At 37.6% G+C, this 22,735-nt stretch overlaps 1 protein-coding gene and 1 pseudogene across 4 annotated transcripts in view; both read right to left on the bottom strand.

Moving 5' to 3' along the window:
* OBI1 (ORC ubiquitin ligase 1) overlaps nucleotides 1–22,735 on the bottom strand; it is a 39,856-nt gene that overhangs the window by 7,463 nt on the left and 9,658 nt on the right. For 2 of the 4 annotated variants that reach the window (XM_010996676.3, XM_031466166.2), the window contains 4 exons: nucleotides 19,921–20,056; nucleotides 17,677–17,768; nucleotides 15,363–15,611; nucleotides 12,462–12,550 (listed from right to left, as the gene is read on the bottom strand). In XM_010996676.3, the coding sequence (XP_010994978.1) occupies nucleotides 12,462–12,550; nucleotides 15,363–15,611; nucleotides 17,677–17,768; nucleotides 19,921–20,056 (566 nt within the window). Of the gene's footprint in view, nucleotides 1–12,461; nucleotides 12,551–15,362; nucleotides 15,612–17,676; nucleotides 17,769–17,998; nucleotides 18,126–19,920; nucleotides 20,057–22,735 lie in introns of those variants that run through there. The other 2 variants (XM_064493049.1, XM_064493050.1) reach the window with 2 other exon arrangements.
* LOC105103155 (cytochrome b-c1 complex subunit Rieske, mitochondrial-like) lies at nucleotides 5,900–6,742 on the bottom strand (annotated as a pseudogene).

The following is a 22,735-nucleotide window of genomic DNA, read 5'->3' as shown; positions in this document are numbered from 1 at the left end:
TTCATGACACTGAAAGCACAAAAGGATAAAATGTTAAAGCTGATGCAAACTAAGGAGTACCAACCACAATTCATCAAAGCGTTAGAGAGTCTGCTACCTGCGTATCATAAGCTAGATGATAAGAAGGCAGGCACTGCTGTTCAGACTATTCTCCGTAAGTTTTCTATAAAGAAAGAAAACATTTCACTTCTCAATGTTTCTAATGTCTTAAATTGTACTACATAAATATTAAAGCACTAAATAAATACCAGCTTTACTATTTTTTTGTCTTCATATACATTTATAAATGACAGTAAGAGTCACTGACAGAGTTTTGACAAAAAATTATTCAAGTTTATCGAAAAATTTGATTTTTCTCATTGATGATTAAGATTGCTTTGCATGGCTTTAGGATGAATGGTCATTTTTATGGTTCTATATAATCATGCAAAGTGAGGATTACCTACACTAAAGTAACACTTGGTATGTGGGTAAACCAAGTAAACTTAAGTGAGTCTCAACAATTTTTTTTTAAAAGAACTGTTAAACTTGCCTAAGAAAAAATGACCCATTCACAGAGTAAATTTTATTAGAGTTGCCTGGCTATAAAACTGTAGTTGAGTATCTTCTCATTCCCTGATTTTCAGAGATACTAGGACAATATCTTCATTTTAAACACGAGGGAGAGGTAGAGAGTTTCAGAGGAAAAAAACCTTCCACTGTTCCTTTCCCTTTCCTAAGTGTTTTCTCCTAAAGCATAATCTGTGAGTTAGAGGCTCCTTAAGTCTGCAAACTCCTCTTTTTGATTACACAAAACTTAAGTGAGGAGTCTGTAATATGAGCTCTTCGGGACCTGAGTTTTGACAGGAGTAGGAAGGAAAAAGAGAGATCCCAGTGCTGAGCTCTGCTGTGTGCATGTGTGCACAGGATGGGTACGGGCATGATTTAGGAAGAGAGGACAGGGAGGACCAGGACTGTCGGGAGCTCAAACCTGTGTCTGGTGGTAAGGGCCCTTCTCTCACCCGCTTCCAGTAAGTCGCTGTGTGTTACCCACGTCTATCTCATCCCTGGGTGTGTGTCGGGAGGATGGGGGAGAGTGCTCTGCCATAAAACTATGAGGGAAGCTTTGGGAAATGGCCTGTACACTTCCATCCACTGCTGAGCCCCACGACTTGGCAGTGTTTCCTCAAGAGAGTGTTCTCTGTTTAAAATGTAACACTTGGTAATGAAAATGCTACATTCCTAGAGAATTTGTTAAAAAAAAAAAAAAAGTATTGCCTATGGCCAATCCTGGTCACACTAGTTGAGTCATTAAAGTATATTAAATAACATGAGGTATACTTAGAACAGGAAAAAACCTTCCCCCATGAAGACTCAAGACATGTTTCTATTCCTTGGCCCAACATCCAAATAAAAAGGAAAGTGAACTTCAGGGATGGAAATTACCAAAAGTAAGTGTAACAGATAAGTCTTCAACAGCAGTGTAAGTGACTATTATTGACAATGACAGCAGCAGCCGCCGCCGCCATTTACTAAAAGTTTACTTGTGTCAAGTGCATTGCTATGTGCTTGGTCACTTACTTAATCATTACATCCAATTTATGAAGATCTGTTGTTCTTATTTTAAAGATGAGAAACAAGAAGCTTAAAAAGGTTGTCTCTTGTTCTAGGTTATAAAGAAAAGCATCAGGAAGAAGATTTAAATTCAAGTCTGTCTGAGTCCATGTACTATATATGAAGCCATATGAGATGCCTGAACGTGAGATCCCTTCTTAAGTAATGTCAGCACCATTTATACTATGACATAGTCCAAAATGTAAGCCTGTCCACTGCATACCAAGTCTGTATACACAGTCAAGGGACTAGCACAGTTGTAATACTTATTAATATATATATTTGCTAACAGAGCATGGATAGGAAAAAAGAAAACAAGATGTAGGAAGACATACAGATATGTATGTACAAAGTCAATTAATGTTTCTCAAACACCCATTATTTCTAGACATAAGGTCCAGAGTATTTTCAAATTTCCAAAAATCATTTATCAAAGTGATCTTGCAAGAAACTATAGCACAGACAGATCACCCTGGCAAATGCCAGCAGAGGGTGACTAGTGTAACCAGAGATAAGAATACGAAATCTGGAGCATAAACTATAAGCTCCATCTTTAATTGTGCTAGGTGCAAACGGCAGACATGATCATCCCATCTACCTCGTGCACAATCAGCAGGTATTTTCAACTACAAGGAAACAAAGCTACTTATGTGAAATGAGCGAAATTTTAAATGCAAAATTTTAGGACCTAAACATCAATAGGCACTTACTTATCTCAAGGTCTAATAGTAAGGAATAAAAAACACAAGCTATGTTATGTTGCATCTTAATTTTACTATAAAACAGAATGATCCAATATTTGCAAGAACAAAAAAAGGCCACAATTTTCCTCTAAAGACAAAAATCACATGGACAGTGGAACTAGACAAAATAATTAAGGCCCTTGCAGACATTCCTCCTCCTTCCACCTCCCAAAAGCACTGTTTAAAAAATTAAGGTAGAGTCTGATTTGCAAGCTTTCAAATAGAGAGCAGAGTTTAACAATAATAGCTCATATCATTAACACAATTTTAAAGAAAATTTTGTGTGTATGTTAATCTTATTTAAACTAACGATGCATTTGTAGTTCAAAATTGTGGTGAAAAGTCTTACTGAGATACCTAGAAATTTTTAATAGAAACAACAAGTGCTGGGCAGCATATGTAGATTGAAGAGGAACAGATTCTTATCTGTGGTAAGTCTCTAAAAAGGGCCAGCCCACATCTATATTCACTGCCTATGAAGACGAACTACTCTTTACTGTGGAATAAATTCCATTCTATTTGATAAATATATTTTATTTCAATTTCTATGTAGAAACACCCTAATTTTCTAGTCTAAAACATCAGTCTTGAAGTTGACATGAGGATCAATGGCAATCCGAATCTTTCACGGAAGGAGAGAGGAGAAAACCTTGAGACATGCTATTTCATATCTTTGTATAGTTCTAAGAGGAATAAAGGATTTACACCTTTTCCCAAAATACATTAACTTTAACAACAACATCTCAATAGTACAAAAGAGTTCAACTATTGCTGGGTAGAAAAAAGCGTACTTAAAACTCTCTGAACTAATAGTATCTATACATTTTTCACTATAGTTAAATCTTGCTCTCTCTCTCTCTCTTCTCTCTCGGCATAAGGAACAATATGTAACAAAATAAAACAGAAGACTGATTCAGCCACTCTGTAATTATTACTCAGATGACAGTTACTGAGAACTAATGTATGCTGAGGGCTATGAGGAAGGAAAACTAAAGGAGTAGAAGACATTACCCTTGCTCTCAAGCAGTTCATAATCTTTCTGACAACCTTACCGCTTAGTCATCAGCATGAACTACAGGCTCCTAAAATATCTTATCAATACAACAAAGACAAGCTGACAGAAAACTGCAGTGACTGTCCACCCCCAATTAGCTGAATATCCAGAGAAGGGCCCCTCCGGCGGCTGAGGGGCCCGAGCACACGGGCTGTCACAGTCTGGCCCCAGGGTAACATCAGGCTCCCCTGACAGTCTACAAGTTCCCCTTCTGGGAAAACCAAAGGGCACAGCAGAATCAGTCAACAGATCAGGCTAGGGTCAAATACCAGGAATCATGGTGTTCGTCAGAGCAGAATCGTGAGAAACAAAAAAGGCCAGAAAAGGTCAAGAAGAGAGAACAGCCAAGGAAGGCCAGCAAGACCAGAGGTGTTGCCGAGGAAGCTGGAAGCCTGGCGTGGTCGGAGCAGAACTGGCACATCTTGAGAGGCAGTTTAGGAAGAGCAGACGTGTGAATCAGGATGAGCCACAGCTCAGGGTCAGCACGGAAACAGACAAGGGCCGGAAAACCTGGTTCAAGCAAGGAGCCTCCGACCAGAAACCTTGTCCTAGAGCCAGGCAAGCCCTGACACTGCCTCCTCCTTCCTTTTTCTAACTCTCAATTTCTAGGACAATTTAGGAAGACTTCAGGAAATCCCTCTGCTCTCCTCATTTGGAGAATGCCAGGAATCTCTGACTTCCTGTCGTCTTAAGCCCTAAATATTTTAAGCTTCAAGAAAGCTCAAGATCTTAACTCCCTGGTCAGTTCCCTCCAAGCAGTAGTATGGAGTATTAGGGTGTAAGGACCCCTTCCTTCTGCCAGGCCCAGAGGGAAAATACACATACACTTTACATAGATCCACACTGTGCATTTTTAAAAATATGTCTTAGTTTCAAGGAGCTGGTAGATTAACGGAGCATGACAGTCATGGAACTGGTCAGTATCCAATGTAATCCTTAAAACAATTTGATGTAAGGACAGTGGGAAATCTTGGAGAGCCTCATAGATAAACTGACAACTGTGCTCAATTTCAAAGGACGGGTAGGAATTTACCAGGCAGAATAAAAACAGAGAGACTAATGGGGAGGACCAGGGAAAGCAAAAGGAAGGACATGAGCAAAGGTACATGTGATAACAGAACCTGGGCAAATCTGGGCCAAGGGAGATATTCAGCAGGACTAAAGCAGAGTGCAAGAAGGGGAAGGCTGGAGAGCAGTTAAGAAGGCTAAGCTGATGTCATATTAGTAAAGAGGCTCGCATACTATACTAAGAAATCTGGGCTTTAATTTGTGAGCAATGAAGAATCACCAAAGGTTATCAATCAGGAGAGAGAGCATCAAATTTATATTCTAGAATTGAGGCAACAAGAAAAGCAGATGATCGAGGGTTGGGAGAAGAAAAGAAGAGCAAGCAGTTGGAAGGTTGTTGACACTGGCTATGCACAAAATCATCTAAGTGGATCTGAACTAGTGGGAACAAGAAGATGGATTACAGGGGCATTTCACAGGTAGGACAGAATCTACTGAACAATTAGGTGTGGGATGAGGAGAAGGGGTGGAGAAACATAGGAAGACTGAGGTCTTTATCTTAGACAACCAGATGAGCAGTAAAGCCATTAAGGAGGATAGGAACAAGGCAAGAGGATAAACAATCTTTTGTGTGGGATGGATAATGGATATAATTATTCAGACACACCTCTACCAGTTCTTTGTGCTACGTGTTATGCCAAGAACAAAAAATTATTTCCTTTAATCCTCAAAATAATACATTTCCACATTTTACATAAAGAAAGTGATGGCTTCAAAAGGTTGAGCAATTTATCGAATGTTATTTATCTATTCATTTAGTAATTCAACAAGTCTTTCAGCTCCTGGAGATAGCTAGCAAGGTCCTTACCCTCATGGAGCTTCGAGTTTAGAATGAAAGGGACAGAACAACAGGTCACACAATTAAACGAACAAGGTAATTTCAGACAGGGATAAGGGCTAAGAAGACAATACTACTATAATATTGGTTGTGCATTAACTGTGGGCTCTGTTATAAGTACATTTCAAGTTTTAATTCATTTAAACCTCCCTACAACCTATGGACCCATTTCACAGAAGATAAAAACTGAGATACAAGAAGGTTAAATATCATCCCCCAAATCACAGAGTTAGTGAGCAGAGCCAGAGTTCAGTGCTAGTGACTCTGGCTCCAGAGCCTGAGATCAGAACCACCTGCTACACTGCTTCACTGTGCCATTAATTTACTACCACGGTTAAGTAAGGAAGGAGAAGGTGCAAAAGCAGATGGCTGCTTGCTTGCTTGCTTCCTTTTCTCATTCTTTATTTCTCTCTTTCTCTCCTTGTCTCTTTCTTCCTTTCTCTCCCTCTCTTTCTTTAATGTTTAATAGTGGCTTTATTAGGTGAATGCTTGAAAGCATTCAACATTAAATTCAACTTAATTCACATTAATGTTTGCAAATACATTATTAGCAATTCTTAAAATATTTCATATCAACTAGCTTGAAGTACAGAAGGCTTGTTCTCAAATACTGCTTCTGGGGTGACATGAAGACTGAAAGAAGTCTATGACTTGAGTCCAGGTCTCTAACGCAATCACTATATTGTGACTGGTGAACTAATACAGGGAAACTTCAAGGTTGAGAGGTGCAGGCCCCTTCGTCATCCTGCCACAGATGCATCATAGTGTGAACCACACAGCAAGGGCAGTAATAACCACCCAAATCTCCTGCATTTGCAATGGATACACAACCAACACGAGTGCAAACACCTATCATGATAAGCCATTCAGGTTTCTTTACTTGCTCTAAATCATACTGTGGGTCCCTCAATCGGGACACTTCAGCTGCAGCTTTCTGCTCCATGTCCTTGGTTCTATGACGCACAAACAAGAGTCTGCCTCTCCATTTGAAAGTCATGTTCTTGTCTTCTGGAATGTCGGGTAACTCAATTTCAATTTTCAGCATGGCCAACACATCAGCAGAAGCACGTGGAAACAAAGTGGGAGATGACATTCCGGGCAGCATATGGAATACCACAGTAGTTGTTGCAGTTATCAAACAGGAGGAACTTTTTCTAGCCTCACTGATCTCTTTTGCAGACTCAGTCCTATCTAACACTTCAGTGCAGTGATAGAGAACTCTATATGGGAACAATGAACAGAAGCAGGGACACTGAGGCTCTCGGAAGAGCCCAAAAGCTGACCCATAGCCTGGCTACTCAGTGACTCCTAGCACAGGAAGGACCACTTTACATCTAGCATGGGCACCTCAGCCTGTAGCAGGGGCTGAGGCACTCCTGCCACCCCGAGGGACGTGGCCAAGAGGACGGGCACGAACCTCTCCAAACAGGCAGTGACTGACAACATGGCAACAGCTGGTCCAAAATCCAAGCTGGTCACAGGGACAAACTCAGAGGGCTGCTTTAGACTGAACGATCAGGAAAACCTTCTCTGAATCCCATGACAGAAGGAGACAGCTACACAAAGATGTGGTAGCAGAACATTCTATGCAGAGGGGGAAACCCAGAATGTATAGAAACAGAAGGCCAGGATGGCTAGAGCAGAACGAGCTGGGGGAATGAGACTGAAGTAGAACAGGAAAGCAGAGACAAGTTGGTGAAGAATCTGGATTTTATTTTAGGAAAACACTGGACAGTTTTAGGTAGAAGATTTAATAGTTTGATTTATACCTCATAAAAACAATTTTGTGTATGGTAAAAATGAACTGGGTAAAGGGAGGCGGGAAATTTGAATCTAGGTTGTTTGTCTCCAGAGCTAATAACCATTTATTTAACCACTACGCTTTGTGGTGAATTTAAGGTATAGGATCTTGAGTGAAAGTGTAAAACAGACAGATGGAAACATGAATCTACATTTTAGGAGAAAAGGGGAGGCCAAAGATTTAGATTTTATTCTGCAATCTCTGATACGTGTGTGGATGACTATTAAAGCCACGGGAGTCGATGAGATGGCTCCAGAAACACAAATACAGCAAGAAGGGAAGAAAGCACAAGTCACGATCTAGGAAGCCTATTCTTTCCTCCTCAAAGCACTTCTTTCCACGCAGTAATAACGAGAAATACTGCTCACTGTCTAGAGAGTATCTGGAGCCTCCATCTTCCCCCAGAAGGAGCTAACACATAGGTGAAGACTGGTCCAGAATGATAAGCCTTGGGGCTGCTGGGCAGTAAAAATGATGCCTGCAGGGAGACACTATCAAATCCACAGATCTCACTAAAGACTCAGTGACATTCCCGAATACGTATTTAGAGAAAAAAAAAAAAAGCCATTAATCCAACTATAACCAAGTCTGACAGAAATGACCTACGGAAGTTCGTATATGGAACTTTATACCCGATGCTATTAAAGTGGGTTAGTAGCTGAGGGCAAGAAGTGCTGCTCTGCTGAAGCCTCATAATAGGTGGCAACATGGCGCACTCTGCCTGGCACGCCTGGAGCAAAAAGGGACAACTGAGCAGAGAGATCTCGGAGAGAGGGCATGGGACTTTCAATTGCTTTACATGTCAATTCTTCATACCTCTTCAAGATAAAAAAGTCACTAAGGAACTCCTAACTCTATTGAGGACAAATATATCCACATTTCCTGGCACAGCTTCGGAATAATAATTGAAGCCAAAGGAATTCAGGAATATGGGAAATGCAGCACTGAAGTCCTCCCTTCAGCTTCTTATTCTTGATTCTTACCACGTGGACGTGTGACACGCCTGGCATCCCCTACTAAGTAGGAGACTGAGAACGGGCCTTTCTGCCTGGAGCAGAATGCAGTGGAGTACTGGATGTAGTGGAGCTGTGGTAAGCAGCTATTAAGTGGGATGATGATGGTCACAACAGAGAGATGTGCAAATTACACAGAGGACTTCTGCTCTGATGAGTCTGAAAAGGTAGCCATCAGGTTTCTTGAGCATGAATTGTGGCTGCTCTGGAGACAAGTAATTAGAGCTGAAGGGACCTCTTAGTACTCATAACAGCTCAAGCTGTTTCCTCTCGCTCAGAATGCCTTCCTCTTCACTAAAATCTCCATCCTTCAAAGCTGGGCTCAAGTCCCACCTCTTAGATGAAGACACTCATCACTGCAACCGACATTCTCTGAACTCATATTGTTGTCTCATTTGGCATAGTAACTGCTTAGTATTTAATTGTTTTACGTGTTTCTTCTCTTGCCTTCATTCAATTATGAGCTTCTTGGAGGCAAAGACCATGCTTTGTTGGTTTTAATTTTTTATTGTAAAGAAATTCAAGCATTCACAGCAGTACAGAGAACATCGTACAACAAACCTCCATATACTCATTACCCACATTCAACAATTATCAAGATTTTGCCTCATTTCATATGTCCCTTTTTTTCTTTTGTTAAAATATTCTGTAGTCCATATCTTAGTATGCATTTCTAAAAGAAAATATGGACATTTTCTTAAGTAATCACAAGACCTAAACAAAATTCCTTGATATTATCTAATATCAAGTTCACGTTCAAATCTATCCAATTGCCTCAAAAATGTCTTTTGATATTTGTTTTGTTATTAATCAATAGTCAAACAAAATTCGTACACTGCATTTGGTTATTGTATCTCTTAAGTTTTCTTTTATTGTATGTTAGACTTCCTCTCCCATTTTGCCAATGATTTAATGAAGAAATCTAGTCATTATTCCTATTGACTGCATTACATTCTGGATTTTTGTCTGTTTCCTCATAACCTTAGTTTTATTTATTTACTCAACATATTAGAAGAAGAATATTAGCCAGAACTCTATAAAATACAGGGCTACAATGTGAATACAACCATAGTCCTTGCTCAAACAAAAGAAAGCAGTGAAACAAATAACTACATAAAACATTAATTATTAGTATCTGTGATATATGCTAAGACGAGAAAGTACAAAGCAGTAGGAGAAATTATAGTAAGGGAATCTAACCTACTTTAGAGGTCAGAAAGAGTGTTTATTTTGTATAGTTCAAAGCATCTAGTACACTGTCAAGAAATAAACTTTCAGTATTTCTGTGCTGGCTGGGAGAATGAGCTTTCCTCACATATCAACCTTGTAAACTAAAGGACATTATCACCACCTCTTGAGTTCTAAATATCAAGTCCAATTCTCTTAGGAGTCCTTATTAGAGATAACTGAAAGGGCGGACAGATGGTTTCCTCCAGGTGAAAGAAATTAGAAGAGAAAGACGAATTCAGGAAGTAGCTACATCAAATCAAAGAAAAAGATGACATTTTCTTGACCACCAGTTTAGATATCAGGACAATGAATTTTTGACAAGGAATAGAATGGATATTATTGAAACCTAGAAGAGTATGCTTAGTAGGGTATTTGTCACACTGCTCAAAAGGGCTTTTAAGTTAAAGCTGAGAAAGGAAAAATATCCAGGTACACTTTAAGACTGGATATAATGGAGGGTAAAAGATAGACTATAAAAACAGTAGCAGAAATAAATGATAATCCAGGTTTCATTTTGAAGATTATAGTACTGTTTTAAAAAATTATAAAATATATTACTTTTATACAACACTATCTCCTTGAGACAAATGTAAATGTTTAAGTCCCTATTGTTCACACCAGATGTTAAGTCTAGTTTTGGGTCAATAGCATGATATTTGCTTGAGTGTCCTGAAAATAAATACCTTTTGCTATGGACTGAATTGTGGTACCCCCGCCCCCCGACCAAACTCAGTGTTGAAGCCCTAACCCCCAGTGTCTTTAGAAGGTAATTAAGGTTAAATGAGATCATAAAGATGAGACCCTACTCCAAAAGGACTGGTATCCTCATAAGAAGAGAGACCAAAACACTCACTCTCTCTCTGACATGTGAAGACATCGAGAGAAGGTGGCTGTCTGGCAAGCCAAGAAGACAGCCCTCGCAGGAAACCTAAACTGCGGAACCTTGAGCTGGGACTTCTAGCCTCCAGAATAGTGAGAAAATAAACATCCAATGTTTAAGTCACCCTGTCTATAGTATTTTGTTATGGCAGTCCAAGCTGATAAATACACCTTCCCGATTTTTTAGTGTCTAAATTGTAAAGCTCTCTCTTCTGAATGATTTGTAGAATATGTCTGCACAATTTGAAAGATACATCAGAAACTAAAGCCATGTGTATAAAAAGTACAACTTGACACCTAACCAAGTAGACAAGAGAAAAAAAAAGTGGTCAAGGCACTTCCTAATCAAGGAAACGAGATGGAATGGATAGTTTTTATTTGCTTGCAGCATTTACTTTTAAACTCCTAAAATTTCATACTCTTTTCAATACAAATAGGAGTTCTCCTCAGGTAAACCAGATCTGGGTATTTTCAGCTGTGGTCAGCTTCTCTCTGAATCCCACTAGGGTTTGGTGATGCAGAGTAAACAAGGCTATAAATCAAATGCAATGCATTTAATACCTCAATGCATTGCAAATTGATCTGGAACAGGGGTCAGTTCAAATCGTTTTTTAAGTGAAACTATGCCCTTCCCTTGAAGGGAAGAAATGGAAGTTAAAGACAGCAGATCTCAAAGTTATATGGGATTCAGAAGCGTGCTGCTTATTAGAACAGACAGAGGTGAGGTTTCTTCAGGTGAGATTCTTCAGCTGTCCACCAGGCTGGAGTCATGGATATTTAAAAACACACATCCAAGTACTAGCATTAAATCTGAAATCTGGTGGGCAACTTTTCAAGAAATAAAAGCTACAAACAAAATGGCTTCAGTTCCATTCAGCACGCTGTGGGAAATGGCTAATGGACAAGCATTACTATGATGGGCAAGGCGAGCTGCCAATAAATGAGAAGAGCAGAGATTCAAACCACCACACAGTAACAGCAATACTTCCTAAGCTTATTTCACTAATTTGTCAAAGTAGGACATTATCTGAAGTGAAAGAAAAATGAGATTGGAGAGCACAGGGGAAGGAACTATTTAAAAGTAAAAGCTATGCTTCTTTCTCCATTGGTTAGTTATCTCAGCTTTGAGTAATTATGGTTTACTTCTACCATTTCCTGATACCACACTTGGTTTTACTGAAGGCAATATTTTCTCCTCTGCAAATGACAAGCAGAGACCTACTTCTGGGAGGGTAAATTTCCACTGTTTGTTTAGGCCTGCCTTGTCTTTTTCCACTAGGAAGAAATGAGTCTAGTGGCTGGACAGAAAGAAAGCGTGGGGTTCTGATCTGCCACCCCACAGAGTGATGGGGGACATATTCTCTTTTCACTTGTCATTTTTTTTTCCTAGAGAAAGAATAACCTCAAGTGCTAGCTGCCATCTTTTCTCAATCTCCAAGTCTTAACTCTCAACTCTTTCTTATAATTTTAAACAAACTAACTGTTAAGTGGGTCACTAGGGTTACAATCTCAACTTTTGGAATGAAGTGAAAATTATCCCATTATAAAAGAAGAATAAATTCATTAATTGTACAGTTCAAATCAGTACAAAATTCAACAAATGATGTCTTAAATTCGATTTCAGACAGGCTTTCAGTATAACGGGTAGTGTAGTAGAGAAATGGTTTTCAGTGTAATGTAATAGAGCACAGACTCTGGGGCAGGACTACCTGGGTTCAAATTCTATTTCCACCACTGAATAGCTGTGCAGATTTAGAAAAATTAATTTAATCTCTCTTTGCTTCCATTTCATCATCTGTAAATGCAGAATAATAGTTCTACACCACAGGTTGTTGTACCTGGCAAAGAGAAAGCATTATATGAATTTTAACTATGGTTACTATTATTTCAGAAAAGGTCTAAGGGAATAATGTTACTCTCTCTATTCTTTGTTAGGACCATAAAACAGTAGTTATATGTAAAACCAACTGAAGGCTCACCTGTCTTAGGTCACCGAAAACAATCCTCTTGCTAATCAAATAAGGAAAAGGACAAGAAGGAAATCCTTTCTTCAAAATTAGCCTTAACTGAGACTAAGATTTTACCAACAGCATAAGCACATAGTTGACTTTAGAGGTAAAACATTCTACTTAACTTACATGCTTCAATGAAAAGAGTCAAATGAAAAACACAAACTATAATAACAACTTTTTCTAAAACACTGACATAATCTGAAACACTGCTCTATGAGCAATATACATACTTCTGGGGTGATCTGTTATCAACTTCAGCTTTCAGTCGTAAATTCTCCCTCACCAGGCCACCATTTTCCAATTTCAATTTTTTATTTGCCTTAAAAAAAGAGTTGAAAATAATTAAGCACAAGTTAAAACAAAAGTGCCTCATAAAAGTTATGACATGACCCACCTATATATTTTTAGAGAAATAAAATAAAAAACTGAATACTAGAACATGCCTTCTGAAATTTAAAAGTCACCAATGCGAATGACTTGTGAAACTGTGAACACAACCAAGCATTTTTAATCCATAGTCCCCAAGCACTTTGCAAATCTATCCAGGGAAATAAATGGAGCTATGTTAGTTAGCTTAGAGACATTAGGGGGTCATTAAGGGACTAAAGTAATGGCAAATATGTTTTTTTCCCCCTTTTCCACATAACTAAATACTCTAAGCATGGTAATATTTTATCACATGCAATTATTCACAATACTGATGATAAGAGTTAATCCTGAGCTATGAGATTGACTATAGGTTACTATTTGAAAATAACTTTTAGTGATAACATACCTAATATGATTAAACCACTTGCTTGTTTTTTTCCAAAAAGGCTTTCGCAAATGCTCTGGTTCACAGCTTCTGGGACTCTCAAAACTGGGTCAATATTTCCTGATAAATTCTATGAATTAGCTTTTGATTTAAAAAAAATCCCAAGTATAATTTTCTTTTTTGAATTGCACAATACCTAAAAATTGCCTGACAACATTAATTGCTAGAAAATCTAGAAGTTCAATTTTGATTCTGGACAGCCTGAAAAGTAGTGTCTATATTTTAGAGTCCTCTTAAAAGCTACTTTCCTTAAATACCCCAGCCATTGCCTTTTTGAATTCCAACATAAAATAAGACTCCCTAGACTAGAAACCAATCTCACTAACCTGTGAAAGAAATTCATTGACTAGAACATTAACATTCAAAGTGAATGAGTCACAAGAACTACTGTCAACAAAAAAGTTTAAACCAACAAAACTTGAAAACGCATTTTAAAAATCTGACCCATCATTTCTAGAACTTTTGACTGTATTACTTGCCCACCTACACACATATGCCCCAAGAGGCTGACAAGAGAAGCAGGACAGAGGACACTTGGGCACTAAGCCTAGCTCTCTTAGACTCATCCAGATTTCTTTTGGCCTCTGAGCACCTGCTTATCTTTATGGATGCAAACCAATCAGGACTGCGGAGGGTTAATTCTTTAAGTGACTGATATAAGGAAAGTAATTTACTTCCTCATACACACAAACAATGAATTAAGCCCTCAAGCGTAGCACCATAAGAGGAGGCACTTAGAGAATGCTTTTTGATGATGAATGACAAGCTTAAATTAGAAACCCATTTGATTTCTTTTCCCCATCCCCTCTATTAAGGTCTCTCACCAGTCCTGTGGCTCTCTAAGACTCTCATTATGGGCTGGCCAGTTCCTCAACTATCAGAGATATTTTCAAGTTCAGAATTAGGAGGGTAAAAGTTACAAAAAAGAGAGTTCTATTTGTTGCACCTAAAAAAGTAAAGAAGACTATAGCTATTTTGCATTCTCAACACTGGGTTTATAATGGTTCAAAACTCACCTAATCCTGGAAACATAAGGAAAAAAGTCCATTTCATTTACTTAAGTACATTGCACTTAGTTATGGAGCTAAAGAAGACATGGCTGATTGACAAATACTGTAATGTCCCAGCTGTCTTTCCTGTTTGTGTCCTCTTCTCTTCGCGATAAACTGACATGCTAATGTTGGCCATCTATACAAAGAAACTGCACACTTCCCCTAAACTTGTAACAAACTCAGTGAAATTATGTCTGTAGCTTCTTTTTTTCTCTGAAAGCACTAAGTTCCCTTCTTTCTCTCACCTTGGCCTTTTCTGAACACAAATGGCATTTATTTTATATGTGGGTATGCCGTTTGACTTAGTATTTACACTAAGTTGCAAATATACCTCTGCTATTCAATCTTGCTGAGGCTCAGAGGGCCAGTATATGGTAGCATATCTTTAATATATCATATGAGGCATTAGTGATTTCAGGAGGCAAGATTTAGTAACTCAGCACAGTAATAATATTTTAAGAGAATGCAGATAGGCTGAATGGGTGGTTGTGGACCTGGATACTACAAAAGCATCTCTGTTCAGCCCAAGACTCCACTGTGGATAAACCTGAAGCCAAGCTAAAAGCAGGTCCCTTTGGCCAACAAAGCTCTACCACACTTGATTATTACCTCTAGTGCTGATGGCATGGCTCTCATCTCCTATCCTAGACCAGAACATCCAAGAGGTTTGCCCTTTGCACCTATGCTTTCTCTACCTTGTATGGATGGAAAGATAATTGAAAAAAATGAACTTGCCTCATGAGCCACAATATTCTTCTGTATGGAGTAGTCTAAAGCTGCAACTCATAGCTCTCATGGAATTAGTCATTAAGTCTTTAACTATTTACAATATTAAAAATCAAAGAATGGTAGTGCTAGAAAGGTATTATCCAAACCTTTCATTTTATAGGTAGGAAAATGGATATGTGTTTATCTTTATGCATATAGGGCAGTTACTGACATAAGCTTAAAAAAAACTAAGGCAAACCACAAAGAGGGGAAATAGAAACACATCCTTTAAATTGATGTCACTCCTCCACAAGAAGACGCACACTCATACAGCAGCACTGAAGTCTCCACTTATAGTCACAAATGGAACCACCTGCTATTTCTTGGCAGCTAATGACATTTAAGGAGAAAAAGTTTTCCCATTGTTTATAAATGCTCATCCAGAGATTTCTGTCCTTTCCCCAAAATCATCTAATGATGACCCAAGATAATATAGCTATTTATAATTTTGAAGGTACTTAAAACATTATAGAATTCTAAAAACAATCTTAACTTACCTCCTTTAACTTATCCACATCATCTTTCACTTTTTCATAGATTTCATTCGCTGTTCTAAGTTTTTTCTTCCACTCTGCTACAGTTTCTGGGTCAATTTTACTTGGATTATCTGCAACTGAATGTTTGTCTTCATTTTGGTTGCCCTGCATCAAGGTTAAAGGATCCAGAATAGTCTTGATCTGTGACTCCAGGCTGAGATTTTTACTCTTAAGCTCTTCTATCTCTTTTTGCAGACAATCTATTTCATCCTGAAAAGGTATTGCATAGTCATCAGGTAAATACAGACACTAAACACATACACATGCTAAACTGAGGCCAATGTGCCTTTAAATTTTATACTCAAAATTCTGTAGATACATGGATTCTTTACGCATCAGAACAGTCCTGTAGGCAGAAAGTCACATACAGCTGAAATTCTCAAAATGCATTTTGACTGATAAAAATTGGCATTTCCTTTGCTTTTATTTTAACGAGTTTGTGATTTAAAAAAATTTGTCAAATCTTTGATTCTACTTAAGACACTCAGAAAACAAGAAAAGTCACATGAGTTCAACAAGGAAGTAGATTCCTCAGAAGAAAATTCTGAGGCATGTTTAATTGCTTCACTGAGAATTTAAAAATACAGTCTTGATCAAAGTGATTTATAGTTTTGTTTGATATCTATATTTTTGTTTCTATATCTGAAGTAGGAGTAAAGCCATATACCATTTCCTTTTACTTTCCATTTCAGAATAATACCGCTAGTTAATTTTTAACTTTTCTACATTCTGACTCTTCAATTACCACTGTGACTATTCCAAGAATTAGGTTTCCCCATGTGGAACTGCTTATTACCTTAAATCCAATAACGAAACATTTGGGCTAGAACTCTTTTCTGCGATAACATTTACTCGTTTATAATGGATACTTCATCTAAGATCATTAGAAATTCTGTTGTTAGAAAATAAACCCCAGTATGCTAGTGATCTCCGAAAGGGTTAATGTGATTAGTATCTAAGTGTGGTAAATACCCATTAAGTATGTAAGAATACATTTTAGAATTAACACAGATAGCAGTATTTACTATTTTAAATTACAATACATTTCAAGTTAAATAGCATTATAAAATCAGAAAATCACTTTACTTATTTGAATCAATGTATTAATGAATAAATAAATACAAACAGGAAAACATATATGAATGAATTTATTCAGTCATTTACTTATGCCTCACTTTATTTCAAAATGTTTTGAGGCAGTTGAAGTAGTTTCCATTTACGTAGTATAACTTAAAGATATTTGATGTCAAAAGAAGAGAGCCCTAACACCCCCCATTTACTCAATATGAAATGACAACTGGGCTTAATGTTTATTCAAACATATATATAGTCCATTAGCATGAAGCTAATTTAGAAAAATTCCATCACCATGTCAAATCACCCTCATAGGAAGAAAACTACTGCATGATCTCACACATTTGTGGAATCTAAAAAAGTTAGATACATAGAAGCAGAGAGTTAAACAGTTGTTACCAGGGGCGGGAGGTGGGAGAAACAGGGAGATAGGTTACAGGGTACAATGCTGCAGGATGGAGGATAAATAAGTCTAGAGATCTACTGGATAGCATGATGACTAGTTAATAATACTGTACTGTACATTGGAAATTTGCCGAGAGACCAGATTTCAGGTGCTCTCACCACAAAAGAAAAAAAGGATGTGAGGAGATGGCTATGTTAATTAGTTTGATTGAAGTAATCATTTCACTATGTATATCAAAATATGTTGTACACCTTAAATACATAAAACTTTTATTTTAAAAATACAAACACTGCTTTACATGTAAAAAAATAATTAAGAATAGCATATTTCACACCAAAATCTCTTTGCTGGTAGCTGACACAGACATATTTTCTTTATCAGAACTGATCAGACTTATAGTTAGCAGTGAATTTATAGGCAGGAACAAAAAGAGAATGAAGGTTATAGTCCCTGTCTGACAGAAAATTCATAATGCCTCTTGGGGCTGGAAGATGGACTTTGACAAGAGGGTTTCCCTTATCTCTTAACTTCTTGAGGGAGCAACTTACAAAATGATGTTTCTGTTAAGGACAAATTTAAAATTAAAAGAAGCAAAAACAGTACTTCCATCTGTTCCTCTCCTCTATTTGAAATAGAAAAGGGAAAAAGAAAAAAGAACTTGTCAATTAAGATATTTTTAAACTAACATTTAAAGATTTCATTAGATGTTTACTCTAAGAAGTCCAGGGACTGAGAGAGGTCAGTTTTACCTTGAGTTCAATGCTGTCAGCATTTAGCACTTTAACTATTATTTACCTCATATTCTTTGTGGAGTAATTCAAGTCTAGTTTTCCGAAGGTGCTTCCTGACCGTATGGCTTAGCATAGGTTCGCTTTCACTTGTTCCTCCTACAGGAGAAAAAAAAATCTAACTTTTCATTCTGATTTGGGTAGAATGAAAATGAACTCTTTTCTTATTGTTCTATATAGTTCTCTAGCTTAATTTCTACCCTTTCCCTTATATCCACTTGGGGCTGCCACCTAGGCCTTTTTTCCATTTCAATCTTGTGAAGAGACAAATCTCAAATTTAACACCAGAAGCAATACTTTCAGTAAAATATCGTGTTGTGTTTACTTACCTATGTATCTGATCTGTAAGCTCAATGAAGGCAAAGGCTATATTTTATTAATTACCACATTCGGACAACTGCAAATTTTGAATATCAGACAATTATTAATGATAAAACCAATGATTATATTTAACCAATAAGTTGTATAAATAATATATTATCAATGTTTTCTATATGTAATTATCAAATATATATTATCTGCATATATCATAATAGATGATACATACATTATGATAACCAATGTGTTCATTCAAACATATCTAGTTACTAGTAACACAACTGAAAAGATTAACTGGTCTCTTCACTGATTCTAACAATCTAGTTACAATGGATTATAAATCACGGCATTAATTGTATGCCCATAATAACTCATTACAAGCATACTCAAAATGTTTTCTTCCTGAGAGCTCTTCACTTATGCTATGGTTACCTTTGTTGTACTTCTTAGCATCATGACCGTAAAGGAATTTACAGATGTTCTTTTTCAGAATGTTCTATGCAAATGCAAGGATAAATGAACTATTTCACTTGAGCGAATTTATGAAATATCACTTAGATACAAACAAATGAAGGCAAGAGAGAAGGGATGTGAAAACAAGCTGCGGGAAGAAGCATTCAAATTATTTTTATCAATGAAGCTCATGTTCTGCAAGAAAAGACTTGACACTGGTGAGGTTCGGTGCAGGTAAAAAACTAGAGGCAGAGAGGTTAACATTCCAGTTTGCAGCACAGCAGAGACACACTCCTCTATCAGACTTCACCCAGGCACCCAAGAAAGAAACCCTGGAGCCATCTTGGAGTCCCCTTTCAGATCTCTTCTCTCCAAAGTTCCACAGTTCTTCTTTTGTTTGAGCATACATATCTTCCTTTCCCTTTCCATTATAAAAATTTTCTTTAAGTCTATTTTCCCTAATTTGGGACTATCACAATGACTTAAGTCTTCTGAAAGGTTTTTTTTTATGATTCATGATAGATACACGAAAGTGAATGACAGATTCACTTTCAATTTTTCCTAAAGCAAAAACAAACAAAAATCTTTTTAATTTTTGCAATCTAAAAGAAAAAATTTACATAAGCAGAGTAATAACTAAACAGTAAAAAAGCTCTTTAAATGTTTTATTTTTCAAGAATCTTCAAAGTTTTATCCCCTCTCTTACCCATACTACTGTGGCACTGAATGTTTTGTACCCTTAATCCAGACTCACATTCTCCCTCACATGGGCAAGAGCCTCGGACCTGACCTACTCATGTCCTTTCTCTCCCGGAGAGCCCAACCTACATATCCCACCTGAGTAATAGTCCTTATGCACATTTTGGATTATGTCGTTTCCTTGCTCAAAACCATCATGCCCACCTCACCCTTCTCACTCAGAGCAATTCCCTGATTTAGTCTGTCACTCAAGATTTTCTGCACCAAAGTCTCAATTTACCTTTCTAGTCTTATTTAACAGTCAGAAACAAATTAGACTACTGATTGTTTCCAAAAACATAAGCTGTATGCATGCTATCCTCTCTGCATTAAATGCCCTAATCTTTACCAACTGAAAATTTATCCATCCTTAAATCTCCATCTTAAAGGCCACCTTCCTCATGAATCCCTTTTCAATGTTCCTAGATAAACTTCCTTGCCTGAACTTTCTGGGCTTTTCTTTTTTTTGGCTGTTAGCATCTGCTGCTTTGAACCATTAATATTTTGGTCCATATGCACAGCCTCTACCAGAATGTAAGTTCCATGAGGCTGTAAGAGTTCTCATACCGCTGTGTGTCCCTCAGTTGCTCCAATTACAGATTATGCAAATAACCAATCCATCCAGTATGATATAGGCAAAATAACATCACTGAAAATTGCCTATTTCAGTCTTCCTCCAAACAGACACTATTTAAAGATTGTTTCAGATCTACTTCAATGTGTTTATAAAATAGACCCTTACCAATAATCTCTTTGCAAGGATTTTCAGGAGTGATGGGGACTCTGCAAGCTGGACATTGGCTATTATTCTTCAACCACAAATCAATACAAATTGAACAAAATACATGGTTGTTGATGCATATGACAGGCTGGCGTACCTTTGAAAAAAGAAACATTACTTTTAGTACAGGGCAACAGTCATAAACAGAATCCCAATAGGTTTAGTTTGGAACATATAAACTGCTACAGCAGAGCAGGTGCTTTAAGAGGAAGTATCTAGGATTCACAAAAATACTGCTGCTGCTACCACACAGTTTCTTATACGTGTAATAGAGATACTAGCTTAGATATCTGGCTGCAAAGACTGAGATTTCTGACATATTATGAATCAGTTTTATTTTGTTTCTAACCACACTCATTGCTAAAAAGGATATGCATTTTGTTCCACTAAGGCTAGGGAGATTTTCCTTCAACTATTCTATTTTAGAATTATAAAATGTCAGAATTAGGAGGCTCTTTAGAGTATTTAGTCCAAATACCCATCTGATGCTTGAAATCCTTCCCTCAAATTATTCCACTGTATTAAACAGCAATAGTGACCAACAATTAAGCATTGACACCTTCCTACAAAGTCCCTGAAACCAGAGGCATGAAAGCTAAAACAACCCTAAAAGACATGACATACTCTCAAGTGGTTTACAAACTAAACAGCAAACAACGCTGACAGGAACGTTGATGTACACCAAATATACAAATCTTTGACTCAGTGCAATCAAGTACAAATAATAATACTTTACATTTATATTGTCTTATATTTAACAATAGGCTTTCCATGCATATTCTCTCTCTCTTAATAACCCTGTGAGGTCAACAGAGTAAATATACTTAGGAAACCAAAGTGTGAAGAAATTAGGTGGCTTGCTCAGGGTTAATGATGTAGGTGTTTTGACTGTGTGTAGCTGTTTTCTTAGAGGGAAAGTAGACAAGGGCAAGAAGTTGCTTTAGTTTTCTACCTGATAGTATATGTTTGTTTATATATATATTGTAAATTTACGTGTCTCTCCCATTTGAATGGAAACTCCGTAAGAGCAAGAACTTCCTTTGTCTTATTTACTTCTGCATCCCTGGTGCCTAGAAGACAGCCTGGTATACAGTAGGTACTCAGTAAAGGTTTGTTGGGTGAAGTAATTGCTATTAAGTATTTAAAATTCAATTAATTGGAGAACTTGCCAGAGGGAATAATGAATATTCAAATAGCACAAATTTAACAATATAAAACAAAAACAAAAAAGACACAGAAACACGCTTTCACTTGATTCACACTGTACTCTTACTGTGGGGCTCAAAACCCTGTATAGCCACTTTCAATATATTGCTGTTCTAATAACAACAGTATCACTGTAGAGTCCTTCTGCATTAGGGAGTAGAAGATCAAGGGAAAGCAGAGTGAGCAGAGGGCAGATAAAGAGACAGAGCCACCACAAACCAACCTCTTTCTGCAGAGAAAACACTTGTGCTGCGCTATGTCTGCCTCAGAAGGATACTAAGAGCATTCACCAATCTGAAAGGGGTCCCTACGCTCAGAGAAATCACAGATGTAAGATAATCCAGGCCAGGCAGGTAACCATTTTAAGGACCGGTGCAAAAAGCTCTCTGGGCTTAGCCTGGCTTTCCAAACATTTTAGAAGTTTCCTTGATTATAAACACTAGCATAAGAAAACTAAACAGAGAAGATAATTCAGCATAGATTTAGACCTCCTCTTGGAGAAACCAATCCTAATTCTTTGAGTTCAACTGATAATGCATTTTGTTCCACTAACTGACAAGACTAATTAAAATACAGACAGACAGACATAATAAGACCATGAAGCACAGCACTTCTTCCAAAGTGTTCCTATCAACAGTAAGGAATGAATGCTTATCTAGGAGTTATTCCTGGTCAGAGTCTTAAGAGGCAGACAAGCCTGAACTCTGTCTCTGAAGGTTCTGTTTTTCCTAAAATTTCACATGATTTCAAAGTCCAGGCCATAATACATTCATGGGTGTTTTAATTTCATCCTTAAGTCATAAATTGTTTTAAAAACAAAAAATTCTCAAACTAAGTACCAGGGAGATATTGCCATGTCTATCCTATAGCTTCCCCCAAACATAGGCACCTAGACACAAGCACACACACCGCATTCCTGCAATGTGCCTAGAAGTATGTACACCCCCAAAGTAAGAAGCTTAGCTAAAGGAAGAAAAGTCATCTCCTTGGACTTTTAGAGCAGTGATTTGAATTCCGTTTTTAAGTCACAAACTTATCTGAAAATGGATGAAAGGCTCAAAACATAAAACTGTGCACATTATTTAAGGCAATTCAAGATGCTCTCCCACCCCTTAGAGGCTTCCCTCGTTAGAAGCATATTTAAAGGCAATTAGCATTTTCTATGTAACTGCTCCATAAAAACATGTTAAATACCTCCCCTCCTAAAATAAAAAAAACAAAAAAAAATTTTAATTAACTCAGTTGTTGGTGTTATCATGAACTGAGGTGAGAAAGATAGAGGAGGGGAAGGTCTTACAAGTGATGGAAATCAAGAACTCTGTTTTGGCCATGTTACATTGTGATACCAAGCTGACTTCTAAGTGGACAAGGCAAAGTCTGAGGCTCGCTGGAATAAAGATGGCATTTAAATCCACAGGACTGGAGGAGATCCCTGCATGGGCAGAACAAGGCATTCCAGCAAGCAGAGGAAGAAGAGGAGCAACCAGCAAGGGGAACTGAGAAAGGGAGGAGGACAGGAGAGTATGGTCTCACACAAGTCAGAAGGAAGTTTCTCAAGAGGGAGACAGTG

The sequence above is a fragment of the Camelus dromedarius genome, chromosome 13, assembly GCF_036321535.1.
Source record: "Camelus dromedarius isolate mCamDro1 chromosome 13, mCamDro1.pat, whole genome shotgun sequence".
Taxonomy (NCBI): domain Eukaryota; kingdom Metazoa; phylum Chordata; class Mammalia; order Artiodactyla; family Camelidae; genus Camelus; species Camelus dromedarius.
The sequence above is the reverse complement of the archived record's forward strand: the minus strand, read 5'-3'. Positions and strand labels throughout refer to the sequence as shown.